Source organism: Panthera onca, chromosome B1 (assembly GCF_046562875.1).
Source record: "Panthera onca isolate mPanOnc1 chromosome B1, mPanOnc1 haplotype 2, whole genome shotgun sequence".
Taxonomy (NCBI): domain Eukaryota; kingdom Metazoa; phylum Chordata; class Mammalia; order Carnivora; family Felidae; genus Panthera; species Panthera onca.
The window spans coordinates 3,189,936-3,203,722 of record NC_138342.1 but is presented as its reverse complement, the minus strand read 5'-3'; the positions used below and the strand labels follow the sequence as shown (position 1 = coordinate 3,203,722).

The 13,787-nt window shown below is 49.9% G+C and overlaps 1 protein-coding gene across 2 annotated transcripts in view; it reads left to right on the top strand.

Moving 5' to 3' along the window:
• Positions 1 to 9,321: 9,321 nt before the first annotated feature.
• TRMT44 (tRNA methyltransferase 44 homolog) overlaps positions 9,322 to 13,787 on the top strand; it is a 29,689-nt gene continuing 25,223 nt past the window's right edge. The window contains exons 1-2 of one of the 2 annotated variants that reach the window (XM_060655507.3): positions 9,322 to 9,953; positions 10,758 to 10,872. In XM_060655507.3, the coding sequence (XP_060511490.3) occupies positions 9,365 to 9,953; positions 10,758 to 10,872 (704 nt within the window). In that variant the 5' untranslated portion in view covers positions 9,322 to 9,364. The remainder of the gene's footprint in view (positions 9,954 to 10,757; positions 10,873 to 13,787) is intronic. The other variant, XM_060655506.3, reaches the window with a different exon arrangement.

Below are 13,787 nucleotides of genomic sequence, written 5' to 3'. Positions count from 1 at the left end.
TGGCCGGGAACCCATGGACAAATCCCTGACGCAGGCAGAGCGTGACATTCCCCCAGGAACTCCACGTGGTTTCAAAGTTAAGGCCTTTGTTAGCAGAGAAACCGCTTTAGCTTTGCCAGGCCTCCAGGATCTGTGAGTCACCTTCAACACGTGAAGGTCTTTTGGGAAACTCCCTTTATCCCTGACACCCGTACCCCCACCCCCGCCTTAAAAGTATATACTCAATTGCTCTGACAATCCCAGGGCAGCAGCCCTTTCTGCTTGTGGGCCCTGTCCCCAAGCTTTAATAAACCTTTCTTTTTCTTTTTTTTTAAATGCATAACAAACATCTCAAGAATTCTCTCTTGACCCTTCATTCCTGGATCCCGAATCACACCAAATCACATCAGAGTCAACTGGATTTGGCAATTCACCGCAGAGAGAACAGGGAAGAAGTCCGAAGGTTTCCGTTGAAAGGGAACTGAAAGATGGGCAGAGTGGTCGTGGGAAGAGAAGGATGACAAGTTCAGTGTTGAGATGTGTGACATGTAAGATGCCGGTGGGCGATTTTCGTGGAGACGCTCAGCTGACGCTTGGAAAGTCTGTCTCTGTTCCCACCGCACGTTGCAATACCTTCTCATTTGTTCCGTGACAACGCGTCTTCACAGTTGTGAAGCTGTTACTCCCATCCAAACCAGACTTCTAGTTGGGATATGTGGAAAATGCTGCGGTTCGGAGCTGACGGCCAAGAAAGAATTCTTGAGATGGCTTCAGTGCAAAAAAAGTGGTTGTATTTTTTTTTAACGTTTATTTATTATTGAGAGACAGAACATGAGCATGGGAGGGGCCGAGAGAGGGGGAGACACAGAATCGGAAGCAGGCTCCAGGCTCTGAGCCATCAGCCCAGAGCCCGACGCGGGGCTCGAACTCACAAACCGTGAGATCATGACCTTAGCCAAAGTCAGACGCTTAACCTACTGAGCCCCCCGAGGCGCCCCAAGAAAGTGGTTGTATTAAAGCACATGGACAGGAACTGTGGGCAGAAAAGAGCTGCCCTGGGATTGCGACAGACGACGGATTATATACTTTAAAGTTGGGTGGGGGTTAGGGACTTTTGGAAGGAAGGCAGAGGCAGCTGAATCCAAGGGAGATCGCATGTACGGATCTTCCTGAGTGGAAGGGGTCATCTGTAGGCTTGAAGTTATGGCAGCCAAGGGGTCTCAGCACCAGGTGGAGAGACAAGGGAGAAAACAGCAAAACAGGATTTGAATAACAAAAGGAAAAAGAAGTTCATCAGGTGCCTGGGTGGCCAGTTGAACATCTGCGTCTTGATTTCCACTCAGGTCATGATCCCAGGGTCATGGGACGGAGCCCCATGTTGGGCTCCACACTGAGCATCGAGCCTCCTTGGAATTCTCTCTCTCCATCTGCCCCTCTCCCCTCATTGTCTCTCCCTCTAAAATAAATAAGAATAATAATAGAACTAAAAATAAGCCCAAATAAGAGTCCTTTGGTAGTTGATAAAAATCCTCTCCAGTCCAAGAGTTTAACCAATCATTGAAAGAAAGACAGGGATCGCCTAAAGAGCCAATCTGAGTGTTCATGTCAGTCAGAAACCCAAAAATATTCCTGTGGCCATCTGGAATGTACACGCAGCATTCTGCGTTTATGAGAGTACGAGTTCCACCTCGTGCAACTGTTCAAACATCTAACGCCATTCTGTTTTGCAACACTGCCTTATGCATTTGTGTTATCTGAGTATTTCTTAGGGAAATGCTACTCTGTGTCATTTAGGACTCTGGCTGCATACTTATTAGGAGCTTCCACGTGCCAAACAACATCCTCCAGTCCCAGAGAGGGAACAAAGCTGGATGCTCCGTGGTCATGCCTTAGAAACAGAGCGTGTCCACTGTCGTTTTAAATTTGGAGGGTTAGCTATGTTGGTGATGGTTTTGATAATGGGTCCGGGCAGGCAAAACCCAGAGTACAGTGGCCTGTACTATCCAGCCTGGGGGAAGCCGTGGCCACAGGTTAGAGCTGCACAGCCATTGGGCCCTGTTGGGAGCCAGCCATCTGGTTCTGGGCCTCCTTGAGCTGCAGTGAGGATAGCAAGGGTCATTCGGGTCTGGAAGCCAACTTTTCAGGGGACTGTGAATGCCAGGCCAAACATAAAATAGTAATTAATTTTTAAGGCTTGAGCCATTTGCTGAGCTATTTGTGCAATAAAAGACAGTCCGTTATGGGACGCCTGGGTGGCTCAGTAAAGCGTCTGACTTCAGCTCAGGTCATGATCTCGCGCTTTGTGAGTTTGAGCCTCGCCTCAGGCTCTGTGCTGACAGCTCAGAGCCTGCAGCCTGCTTCAGACTCTGTGTCTCCCTCTCTCTCTGCCCCTCCCCTGCTCCCGCCCTGTCTCTCTCTCAAAAATGAATAAACATTTTGGGGCGCCTGGGTGGCTCAGTCGGTTGAGCGTCCGACATCAGCTCGGGTCATGATCTCACAGCTTGTGAGTTCGAGCCCCGCGTCGGGCTCTGTGCTGACAGCTCGGAGCCTGGAGCCTGCTTCAGACTCTGTGCCTCCCTCTCTCTCTGCCCCAATCCACTTGCATTCTGTCTCTGTCTGTCTCAAAAATAAATAAACATTAAAAAAAAAGAAAAAGATGAATAAACATTTTTTAAAAATTTAAAAGGACAGTCCAAAGGACGGAGGGAGTCCAAATCGAGGGACGATTTCTCTTAGCAAGGTTTTTGTCACTTCAGTGGTCTTTTCTGTTCCACAAGGAAAGGCCTCTATCCATCTAGTGAAGGGGTCTTCATAAAGCAATAGGTACTTACATCGTTTACAACATGGCATGTGTGTAAAATCTAATTGCCGGCAGTCTCCAGGATATGTCTGCCGCCTGGGAACTGGCCTTCAAGGGGGCGGGGGGAGTGAATTGCACCCTCTGGGTTTGCTTGCCTGCGAGTAGCACATGATTGACAGGCTCGCTTCGTGCGAGTGGTTAATTCCCTCAAAGGTGTTGTTACCCATCTGTTCCAAGGCCTTTTCACCCAAACGAGTAGCCCGGTGTAACCCCCGTATTATCTTCCTTTGGTTATTTTTTGGGGTGTAAAGATTTTTTTCCCTGATTATTAAGCCAGTCCTGTGCATTTTTTGAGTATCCTCGTTCCTGGGCTACGTGAATAGCTGGGCTATTCCTGGGCTGTCCGAATAGCTTGGAGTTATGGACTTCATTGGACTTAAGACCGGTGTAAGACTTAATATTTATTCTGTGCCATCTCTTGGCCACATAGCCTGACAAATAATTTCCTTCAGATCCTACGTTCTTATCCTTCTGATGTCCTTTGAGGAGAATTGCAGCTACCTCCTTAGGTAGGCATACAACCCCAAGAAGAGTAATCATTTCAGGCCTCTATTTGGGGAGTCAGGGCTTGATCATAATCCCTTTTCTTCCACGGTGCTCCGTGGGCATATAGGACTAGGAAGGCATATTTGGAGTCGGTACAGATAATAATTTTTTTTTAATTTTTTTTTAACGCTTTTTATTTATTTTTGAGACAGAGAGAGACAGAGCATGAACGGGGGAGGAGCAGAGAGAGAGGGAGACACAGAATCGGAAGCAGGCTCCAGGCTCCGAGCCGTCAGCACAGAGCCCGACGCGGGGCTCGAACTCACGGATCGCGAGATCATGACCTGAGCTGAAGTCGGCCGCTTAACCGACTGAGCCACCCAGGCGCCCATGTACAGATAATAATTTTGAGGCCCTTTGCCACCTGTAAAGCACGAATGAGTGTTACCAACTCTGCGTTTTGGACAGACATGTTTGCTGGGAGGGCTTTGACCACAACAGTCTGTGTCAGATTGGCCACGGTGGGCCCAGCTTTTCTTACACCCTTTTCCGTGAAACTGCTGCCATCACGTAAGCCAACTGTTGTCTGCATTTTCAATACCGGAGTCTTTTAAGTCTGATCGGCTAGGATAAACAATAATCTGTGAGCAGTCACGTTCTGACACGGAAGTACGACCATCAGGCCCAGGCACAAGGGCAGCTGAGTTGAAAGTCTGACAGGTTTTAAGTATCATTTCAGGGGTGTTTATAACCATAGCCTGGTATTTAATAACTCAGCCTCTGGTCATCCGTTGGTGGCCTTTGGTCTCCGAGACACCCTGGACCTGATGTGGGGTCCTCACTGGCAAGGACGGTCCTGTAGTGAGTTCTGAGGCTTCTGCTCCCAGGAGGGCTGTTGTATGCTCGGCTAACGCTTCTATTTTCAACTTTACATCAATAGAGGTGGCTCCTAGGACAAATATGGCTAAGGGATAAAACCATCAAGAAGCCCTCTTTGAGGGCTAGCCTTCATAATATCCTCATTATGAGGAATCACTGGCAAGTGGGAGACTTGTCTCGGGACATAAGGGCATTCCCAAGTGCACCGTCCAAACCAATCACAGGGAAAGGGGAACCATCCATTGTCTCCACAAGTCCACAGTTATTCCCATGGAAGGGGGGTTCCGCTTTGGTTTTTAAGGAGCAATTTTGTCATCCCGGCTACACGGAGTTGGTCAAGGTGACAGGTGAGTCATACAATTGCTGGGGAACCCACCTCATTTTCCAGCTGTTCAAATCATCATATGCCCGTGGGGGCCTGTGACCCCCACAGAATACAAGCATGAAGACTGTCTACACCCGAGCTACTGTGGCAGATTCTCTTAAGTGTACCTCAAGTTGTCTAGCTGAGGCAAACAACAAACATTCAAAGACAAACCAGGACGAGAACTCAATGTCTGCATAGTTTTCCTCTCTCAAATCACCCTTATTTCCAGAGAGAGTCAAATTAAGACTAATTTGTTTGCAAAAACAAGGCCGATTTTAACAAATGTGGCCTAGTTATTTACCTAAGCTCAGCAAAAATAGCGACTGGCCACATAGATCTCTTAAAAAAAATTTTTTTTTAATGTTTATTTATTTTTTTGAGACAGAGAGAGAGAGATACAGAGTACGAGCAGGGGAGGGACAGAGAGAGAGGGAGACACAGAATCCGAAGCAGGCTCCAGGCTCTGAGCTGTCAGCACAGAGCCCGACGCGGGGCTCGAACCCATGAGGTGCGAGATCATGACCTGAGCTGAAGTCGGACACACAACCTACTGAGCCACCCAGGCGCCCCCAGGTAGATCTCTTAAAGTTGCCTTTGCTGAAACTTTTATAAGGAATCTCAACTGAACTTTTAATAGCCTCTCTGGCCCAGAAGCCAAGCCAAGTACTTACATCAGACAGGCCTGCAATACCTGTAAATTTGGGTGAATTCCTCTTCACCAGGTCCCCAAGATATCCTGAGGTTCCTGCACCTGCCAGGAAGTGACATGCTGTACTCACCTGGTGAGGCTGCTGGGAACTCTGTAAGCAAGGTATCAGGCCAACATTTCCAAGGGACCCTACTGGTGCCACGCTTCAGAGAGTCAACCTTAGTTCCCTAACGCTGTTCGGTCATATCTGACACCATGTATGTCCCTCTGAAATATGGCACTGCAGTCAAAGCCTTGTATTTCCAACGGTGTCCTGTTAAATAAGGTTACGGATCATCAGAGACCTGGTAAAGTAAAACACAAAAATTGGGCAAAGAAATGAGGAAACAGTTCTGCGCACGTTTTCTTACCAAGAGCAGACCAACAATCTAAGAAAATTTTGTATCCGAGAGAAGGCAGAATTTCAATCTTATTCCAGTAAACTTTAAAAGTCCATTCATTTCAACCTTAGTCCATCCTGAGCACACATAAAACTCCTTTCCAAAGATTTCCCTTCACAAAACTTCCACGACTTGCCTTCGCGTTCAGATTTTGCCCGAAGCCCTTTCTCTCCCAACAACCAGTCTCGTTTAGGATAAGATTACTTTCTTTTACCTTCAACACAAATGTGTTTCCACACCTTACATCTTTCTTACAGTTGCTTCCCGTATTTCCGTCAGTCTCAATTACACTTGGCAGAATTTTAATGCTTAGGAACCATAGTCTCCGGGGAAAACTAAGTAGTAACCAATCGTGAACTGTTACACCAGAATTCTTTAGATGGCGAATTTGTGGATACACTTCAGCACAAAGCATGTTTTCCAACAGACCCAAATATCCTTAGTTTCTCTGCAATAAGGAGTCAAAAGCAGATAAACCTTATGCTCAGTAATCAATGCTCTAGCATTTTATCCTAGTTACGAAAGACTTAGCTGTCCAATGGATTCAAGCCCAGTTTATCATCCAAACGAAACATTGAAACTTCAGGTTACCAAAGACTTTGAAAGCTACCCTAACAATTACCCACGAAAACTTAGAGACAAAAGCCACCATTGTATCAAGTCATCCTTTTGCTAATTTCAACAGAGATCACGTGAGCTTATTTGACCTTTAGCAAACCTAGGTAGAACACGAGTTTCATATTTAATGCTGATAACTCTAACGACGTGTCCATTTCAAACTTAAATTAGATGGAATTCAAATTATGTTCAACCTGGGTCCACTTAAAAGTCAATCAATCCAGGGGCGCCTGGGGGGCTCAGTTGGTTAAGGGTCTGAGCGGCTCAGGTCACGATCTCGCGGTCCGTGAGTTCGAGCCCTGCGTTGGGCTCTGTGCTGACTGCTCAGAGCCTGGAGCCTGTTTCAGGTTCTGTGTCTCCTCTCTCTCTGACCCTCCCCCAGTCATGCTCTGTCTCAAAAATAAGTAAACGTTATAAAAAAAAAAAGTCAATCAATCTGTTCCCCATTGTCTTTTTTTTTTTTTTTTTTTTTAACCTGGGAACTCCGGTGGGGAAATCCGAAGTGGGCAGTCCAAGGGGGTGCTCTTTGCTTCTGGTCCTCCAGGGTGGGAGAAGGAGCCAATGTTACCGGAGGCACGGAGTCCAAGGGTGGCATAGAACCAGTTATGCAGGCTGCACCCGAGGTGGTGCAGAAACAGGAGGAGACAGAAGAGGGGAGGTGCTGTCAGGAAGCAGAAAGAGCATTCCTGGTTTTCAATCAGCTCAGACGGATGAGCAGAAGCCGTGTTTCCCGCCCCCCCCCCCCCCACCAAAGTGGAACCATGCTATCCAAGTTGGGCATTTCCCCGAAACAAAGGGAGATTCGGCAGCTGCTTAAAGTCCCCGTCCTGAGGCAGACTCACCAAAGACCGTGGTTCCAATTACAGCCATCAACCCAGGAAATGAATGAGGGAGAAGCCCCCACATGTATTAGGAGGAGGAACAGTGAGAAAGAGTAGCGTCCCCTTTGTCAGGGATGGCCTGTATTTCCTCCAGCAACCTGGGTTTATTCGGAGGAGGGCTGTTTAGATAATAAGAGGCCCTTAGGCCCCGATTTAGAGGCATGAAGGCCTGGACCTGGGGTACCTCGGTCCATTTGCCCTGTTCCCTGCAGAAGAGATCTAACTGCTGGGTCCCTACTAAGGCCACGCAGAGTTAGAGGACATTAGTCCTTTCCCGAAGTGTTTCCAGGGGGTTAAAAGGCATCCCAAGAGAGAGTCCTTGGGGACCGAGGAGGAAGCTCCCATGCTCCTAGAAAAGTAGTGAAGGTCTGTTACCGAGAAAATCCCCCCACCCCCAACACCTGGGTGGAGTCCCACATGCAGGACACGTCAGAGGTGCCTGGTGTCAAAGTGACCTGAAGCGTCACTGGCACAAAATCGCTACGATCACCGCCTGTAGGAGGGAGGCCAGCCCTCCTCCCCCCCCACCCCCCTGCGCTTCCCCATTGCCTTCTAGACTACAGCGGGTGCCGGTGTATGGACTGAGTGTGCCTTGCTGAGAAGGCCGTGCTGAGCCTTGGCTTGAATCCTCCCCTCAAGACAGGAAGAGCCTTAGATCATAGAAAACTTCCCTCTTTCTGTAACCTCTGAACCCCGTGCCTGTGTTGAATGTTGCACTTCTCATGTTCCATAGCCGTCGTCTTAGATGTCTGCCTCTATGGTCGCCCTGAAGGTTTGTCAAATGCAGGCTCTTAATTAGCTCTGCATTCTCAATGCTTAGCGCACCCAGGTCTGCTCCCCCCTCCCCCAGACCTCCCACCACATATCAGCAACGGGTAAGATCGGTAATGATTCATCGCGGGTGCTCTAACCAGACTACACCTGTTGGGAAAGAGTTAGGGGTTGTATTATGTCCTGCCCGAAAAACCATGTCAAGGTCCTCATCCCCTGTACCTGTGGCCTTATTTGGAAATAGGGTCTTTGCAGAGGAGACACAGAGAAACTCAAAGAGCAGGCTGTGTGACCACGGAAGAAGACACCGGAGTTGCATGGCCGCAGCCCAGGAATTGCTGGTAGCTGCCAGAAACTGGGGCGAGGCAAGAAGTGCTCTCTCCTAGAGCCTCCAGAAACTGCGAGAGGATAAATTTCTGTTGTTCGAAGCCACCCAGTTTGTGGTTCTTGGTTCCAGCAGCCCCGGGAAAGGAAGAAAGCCTCATTAAAATGGAGTGAGGTGGCCCTGAAGGGGGAGCACTCACCCAGGTATCTCTGGCTGCAGCCAGGATCACCGGCAGAGAAGAATCATTTGAACGAGAGAGGACATTTTGCACATAGGAATTCCATCTCCTACTTTTAAGAGAACGAAGGAAGATCCCCAGCCCACCCCAGCAACCACGCGGAAGCATGGCTTGCAGCCCGGGAGAAACTGTCCAACCTCAAACCTCGTGTTCTTCTCCCCTGAACTTTTGTTTAAAACTCCCTCCCGGTTTCCTCCTGAAAACCTAACATACGCTGAATTTTCCTTCGTGTCTCCAGACTTGGCCCTGGCTCCCCGTAGCTTGCACGGCCCGGCCTGCAACTTCTCTGCTCTTCCCGAACAAACTCGTTTTGCTAGTAAGATGGGGGGCTATTCGTTTTTTAAGATTGACCGGAGAGACAGCATGAAAATCAAGCACACGGTCCAAGACTAAAAGGGAAGGCGTGAACGGCTGTGTCCACGAGGTTCCATGCCTCCTTTTAGGTCTCACTGAATTCCACAGGAACGGGTACGTGCTCGTGTCTCCGACAAATCACCCGCTTTGGGTCAGGGTTCCCTTCTTCTGGATTCCCACAGAGACTCTTCAGCGAAGGGCAAAAGTCCCAACAAGAGGGACGAAAGCCCACAGAGGACGAGGGCTATCTGGGGCTTCTGGTAACGGCACAGACTCTGCAGGCTCTGCTGGAGATGTGGGTCCCCCTCGGCGGGCCCGGGTCCTCCCGGGGGGACACGCGGGCGACACTGGAGGACCGGCCGTCCCCAGCAGGCCCAGGACAGGAACCCTGCAAGAGGCGCGTGGCCGCGCGCTAGCCCCTGCGCGCTCCCGGCGCCCCGCCCCGTGACGTCACAGGCGGCGCCGCCGGGTGCGTCATCGCGGCGCGCCGCCGCCGGGAGCTCGGCGCGATTGGACTATGGCCGAGGTGGGCCGGGTGGCGGTGCGCGACCCTGGGGAGCTGCTCCCGGGGGGCTTCTGGGAGGCGGTGGCCGTGTGGCTGGAGAAGCCGCAGGTGGCCAACAAGCGGCTGTGTGGCGTCCGCCTGGAGGCCCGGCGGAGGGCCGCCCTGCCCCGGGTGTCGCCCCGCGGCCGCAGGCCCAACGCGGGCCCCGAGCTGGAGGAGCCGGGAGCGGCCGGACGGGGTCCGCGCCCCCCCGAGGGGGGCCCGGGTCGCGGGCCCGAGGAGTCCCGGCACCGGCGCCAGCAAGGGGAGGGCCCCGGGGAAGCAGCCGCGGCGCCCCTGCTCGTAGAGGGCCCCGGGCAGCCCGACAAGGCAGGAGCCGGGGAGGGCGATTTCTCCGCCTGGGATCTGGATTCTCTGTGGGACGATTTCTCCCGAAGCCTCGCCGGCGGCAGCCACGAGTTGCTGGCCTTCCTCACCGGGGCCCGTGCGGGATCGCAGCCAGAGGCGCCGAGCGAGCTCGACGTGGTTCTCAGAACCGTCATCCCGAAAACAAGCCCGCTTTGCCCGCTTGCTGCTCCGAGGAGAGAAGTTGTCGTGCAAGGTGGGAGTGTTTCCGGTAGCGAGAGGTGCCCGAGGTCAAGGCGGACGCCAGTTAAAGCGGCAAGGAGAGCTACAGATTTTAATTACACATATATTATTGCAGTAGGGAGAGGTGTCGGGCCTGAACTGAGCTCCACCTGCATTTGTGCAGAGTTGACCTGCGTTTGAAAGGGAGAGGGAGGGAGTAGGGGGTGGTGGTGGGCTCCGCAGAGTGAGAGAAGTGACAGTTAAGGAAAGACAGAGGTTTGGGGTGAGTCCGTGCCCCTGAGGCCTTCAGATTGGACGTCAGCGTTACCAGATCGGCTTCGCTGCAGGGGAGAGGCAGGGCTCCTCTACAAGGAGGGCCGGGTTTTTTGTTTTTTTAAGTTTACTTTTGAGAGAGAGAGCACAACAGGGGGAGGGGGAGAGGAGCAGAGAGAGAGGGAGACACAGAATCCGAAACAGGCTCCAGGCTCCGAGCTGTCAGCACAGAGCCCGACGCGGGGCTCGAACTCACGGATTGTGAGATCATCACCTGAGCTGAAGTCGGAGGCTCAACCGACTGAGCCCCCCCCCCCCCAGGCGCCCCAGGACTGCCGGCTTTAGGACTGCTTTCTCCCTTGTGCGCCCGGCACCGTGCAGGCTAGGGATGCAGCAGTGGATGAGACATATGAGCATGTCTGACCTCCTGGGCGCTATGGTAAATAGAGCGAGGAAGAGCCATGGGAGAGCAGAAGCCTGCTGATTTATTACTGTTTTTATTGACGCTTCTGCTAAAATGCTGACAGACTGTTTCATTGATTATCCCTGTGTCCCGCTTCCCCAGATGTCCTCAACGGAACTGTAACATTTTTACCTTTGGAGGAAGATGACAAAGGGAACGTAAAGGTTGACACAAACAACGTGTATCAAATCCGGCTCAGTGGGAGCAAAGAAGAATGGTAAGACCTGAGCAGTGGCTTCCTCCTCTGGCACTTTGTTTCCAGGCGGGTGTTTGAGCAGCTGCAAGATTCAGGCCCCGCAAGAACTGAAGGGGCAGCCCCGGTGTGAGAACCTTCCTGGGAGACTTTGTTCCTCGTTGGCCCCTGTGTGGGGGTGGGGCAGTCACCGCCTGGCCTGAGTCTGTGTTCTTCGCGTTCCGTGAAGCCTTGAGAACTAGTAGCAACCGGTTTTAGCGTCCAAGTCAAAGAATTGCAAATCCTTTCGTTTTATTTCTTGCAACTTGGTAACTTGAGTGAGTGTAAGCTTCCTTTTTTCCTTCCTGCTGAGGCTCCCCCATGGTTTGGATGGAGTGGGTACCCAGTGGTGCTTCTCACACAAGTGGTACTTGAGCAGGACCCCCTAGTTCCGTGTGGCATTTGGGCCTGTCCAGCAAGCGTGAAATCTGGTTGACTTCTGTTTGGTGTTTTTTAAATGACCGAGTCAGAGGGAGGGTAAATTCACTTACCGCTCTGCCACTCATGTTTTCCTGGGAGCCACATCTGGAGGGTACAGATACTTTCCAGAACAGCCTTGAGGATTGTGTCTGTTTCATCAGACGGGGCTTTGCACATGGCTTTGTAGAAAGGAGAGGAGTACAGTGGGAAGCCTGGTTTTGCAGTCCGAAAGGTCAGAAAGGGCTGGGTTTCCCCATTAGCAGTGTGGCCTTGGGTATGTCGCCTCTGTGGCGCCCAGTTTTCCCGTCTGTGAAATGGATTTAATAATTCTTGAACCTCTGAGGAGGGGCCTAGGCTTCCTGGGGACCTGTTGCAGGCAGAGAAGCTTGCTGGGAATTCTTAGGACCTGGGTGAAGCCTCTTTGTTTTTGTTTTTTGTTTTTATATTAAATATAATTTATTAAATTGGTTTCCATACAACACCCAGTGCTCATCCCAACAGGTGCCCTCCTCAGTGCCCATCACCCACCCTCCCCTCTCCCCCACCCCCCATCATCCCTCAGTTTGTTCTCAGTATTTAGGAGTCTCTTACGGTTTGCCTCCCTCCCTCTCTAACTTTTTGTTCCCCCCTTCCCCTCCTCCATGGTCTTCTCTTAAGTTTTTCAAGATCCACATATGAGTGAAAACATATGGTATCTTTCTCTGCCTGACTTATTTCACTCAGCATAATACTCTCCAGTTCCATCCACGTTGCTGCAAATGGCACGATTTCATTCTTTCTCATTGCCAAGTAGTATTCCATTGTATACATAAACCACATCTTCTTTATCCATTCGTCAGCTGATGGACATTTAGGCTCTTTCCATAATTTGGCTATTGTTGAAAGTACTGCTATAAACATTGGGGTACAGGTTCCCCTGTGCATCAGCACTCCTGTATCCCTTGGGTAAATTCCTAGCAGTGCTATTGCTGGGTCATAGGGTAGGTCTATTTTTAATGTTTCATTTTCATTTGTTTCCATATATTTTTTAACTTCTTCTCTAATTGCCTGGTTGACCCATTCATTCTTTTGTAGGGTGTTCTTTAACCTCCATGCTTTTGGAGTTTTTCAGACTTTTTCCTGTGGTTGATTTCAAGCTTCATAGCATTGTGGTCCGAAAGTATGCATGGTATGATCTCAATTCTTGTATACTTATGAAGGGCTGTTTTGTGACTCAGTATGTGATCTATCTTGGAGAAGGTTCCATGTGCACTCGAGAAGAAAGTATATTCTGTTGCTTTGGGATACAGAGTTCTAAATACATCTGATCCAATATATTATTCACGGCCCTTGTTTCTTTATCGACCGTGTGTCTAGATGATCTATCCATTGTTGTAAGTGGGGTATTAAAGTCCCCTACAATTGGGGCGCCTGGGTGGCTCAGTCGGTTAAGCGGCCGACTTCGGCTCAGGTCATGATCTCGCGGTCCGTGAGTCCGAGCTCCGTGTTGGGCTCTGTGCTGACAGCTCAGAGCCTGGAGCCTATTTCAGATTCTGTGTCTCCCTCTCTCTGACCCTCCCCCATTCATGCTCTGTCTCTCTCTGTCTCAAAAATAAAAAATAAACGTTAAAAAAAAAAAAATTAAAGTCCCCTACAGTTACCACATTCTTATCAATAAGGTTGCTTATGTTTGTGATTAATTGTTTTATGTATTTGGGGGCTCCCGTATCTGGCGCATAGACATTTATAATTGTTAGCTCTTCTTGATGGATAGACCCTGTAATAATTATATAATGCCCTTCTTCATCTCTTGTTACAGTCTTTAATTTTTTTTTTTTGTAACGTCTATTTATTTTTGAGACAGAGAGAGACACAGCATGAGCAGGGAAGGGGCAGAGAGAGAGAGGGAGACACAGAATGTGAAGCAGGCTCCAGGCTCTGAGCTGTCAGCACTAGAGCCCGACGCAGGGCTCGAACTCACGAACAGTGAGATCGTGACCTGAGCCGAAGTCGGGCGCTTAACCGACTGAGCCACCCAGGCGCCCCTCTTGTTACAGTCTTTAAAGTCTAGTTTGTCTGATCTCAGTATGGCTTCTCCACCTTTATTTTCACTTCCAGTAGCATGATAGATAGTTTTCCATCCCCTCACTTTCAATCTGAAGGTGTCATGAGTCTCTTGTAGATGGCAAATAGATGGGTCTTTTTTAAAAAATCCATTTTGATACCCTATGTCTTTTGATTGGAGCATTTAGTGCATTTACATTCAGTGTTGTTATAGAAAGATACGGGTTTAGAGTCATTGTGATGTCTGTAGGTTTCCTGCTTGTAGTGATGTCTCTGGTCCTTTGTGGTCCTTGCAACATTTCACTCACAGAATCTCCCTTAGGATCTCTTGTAGGGCTGGTTTAGTGGCGATGAATTCCTTCAGTTTTTGTTTGTTTGGGAAGACCTTTCTCTCTCCTTCTATTCTGAATGACAGACTTGCTGGATAAAGGATTCTC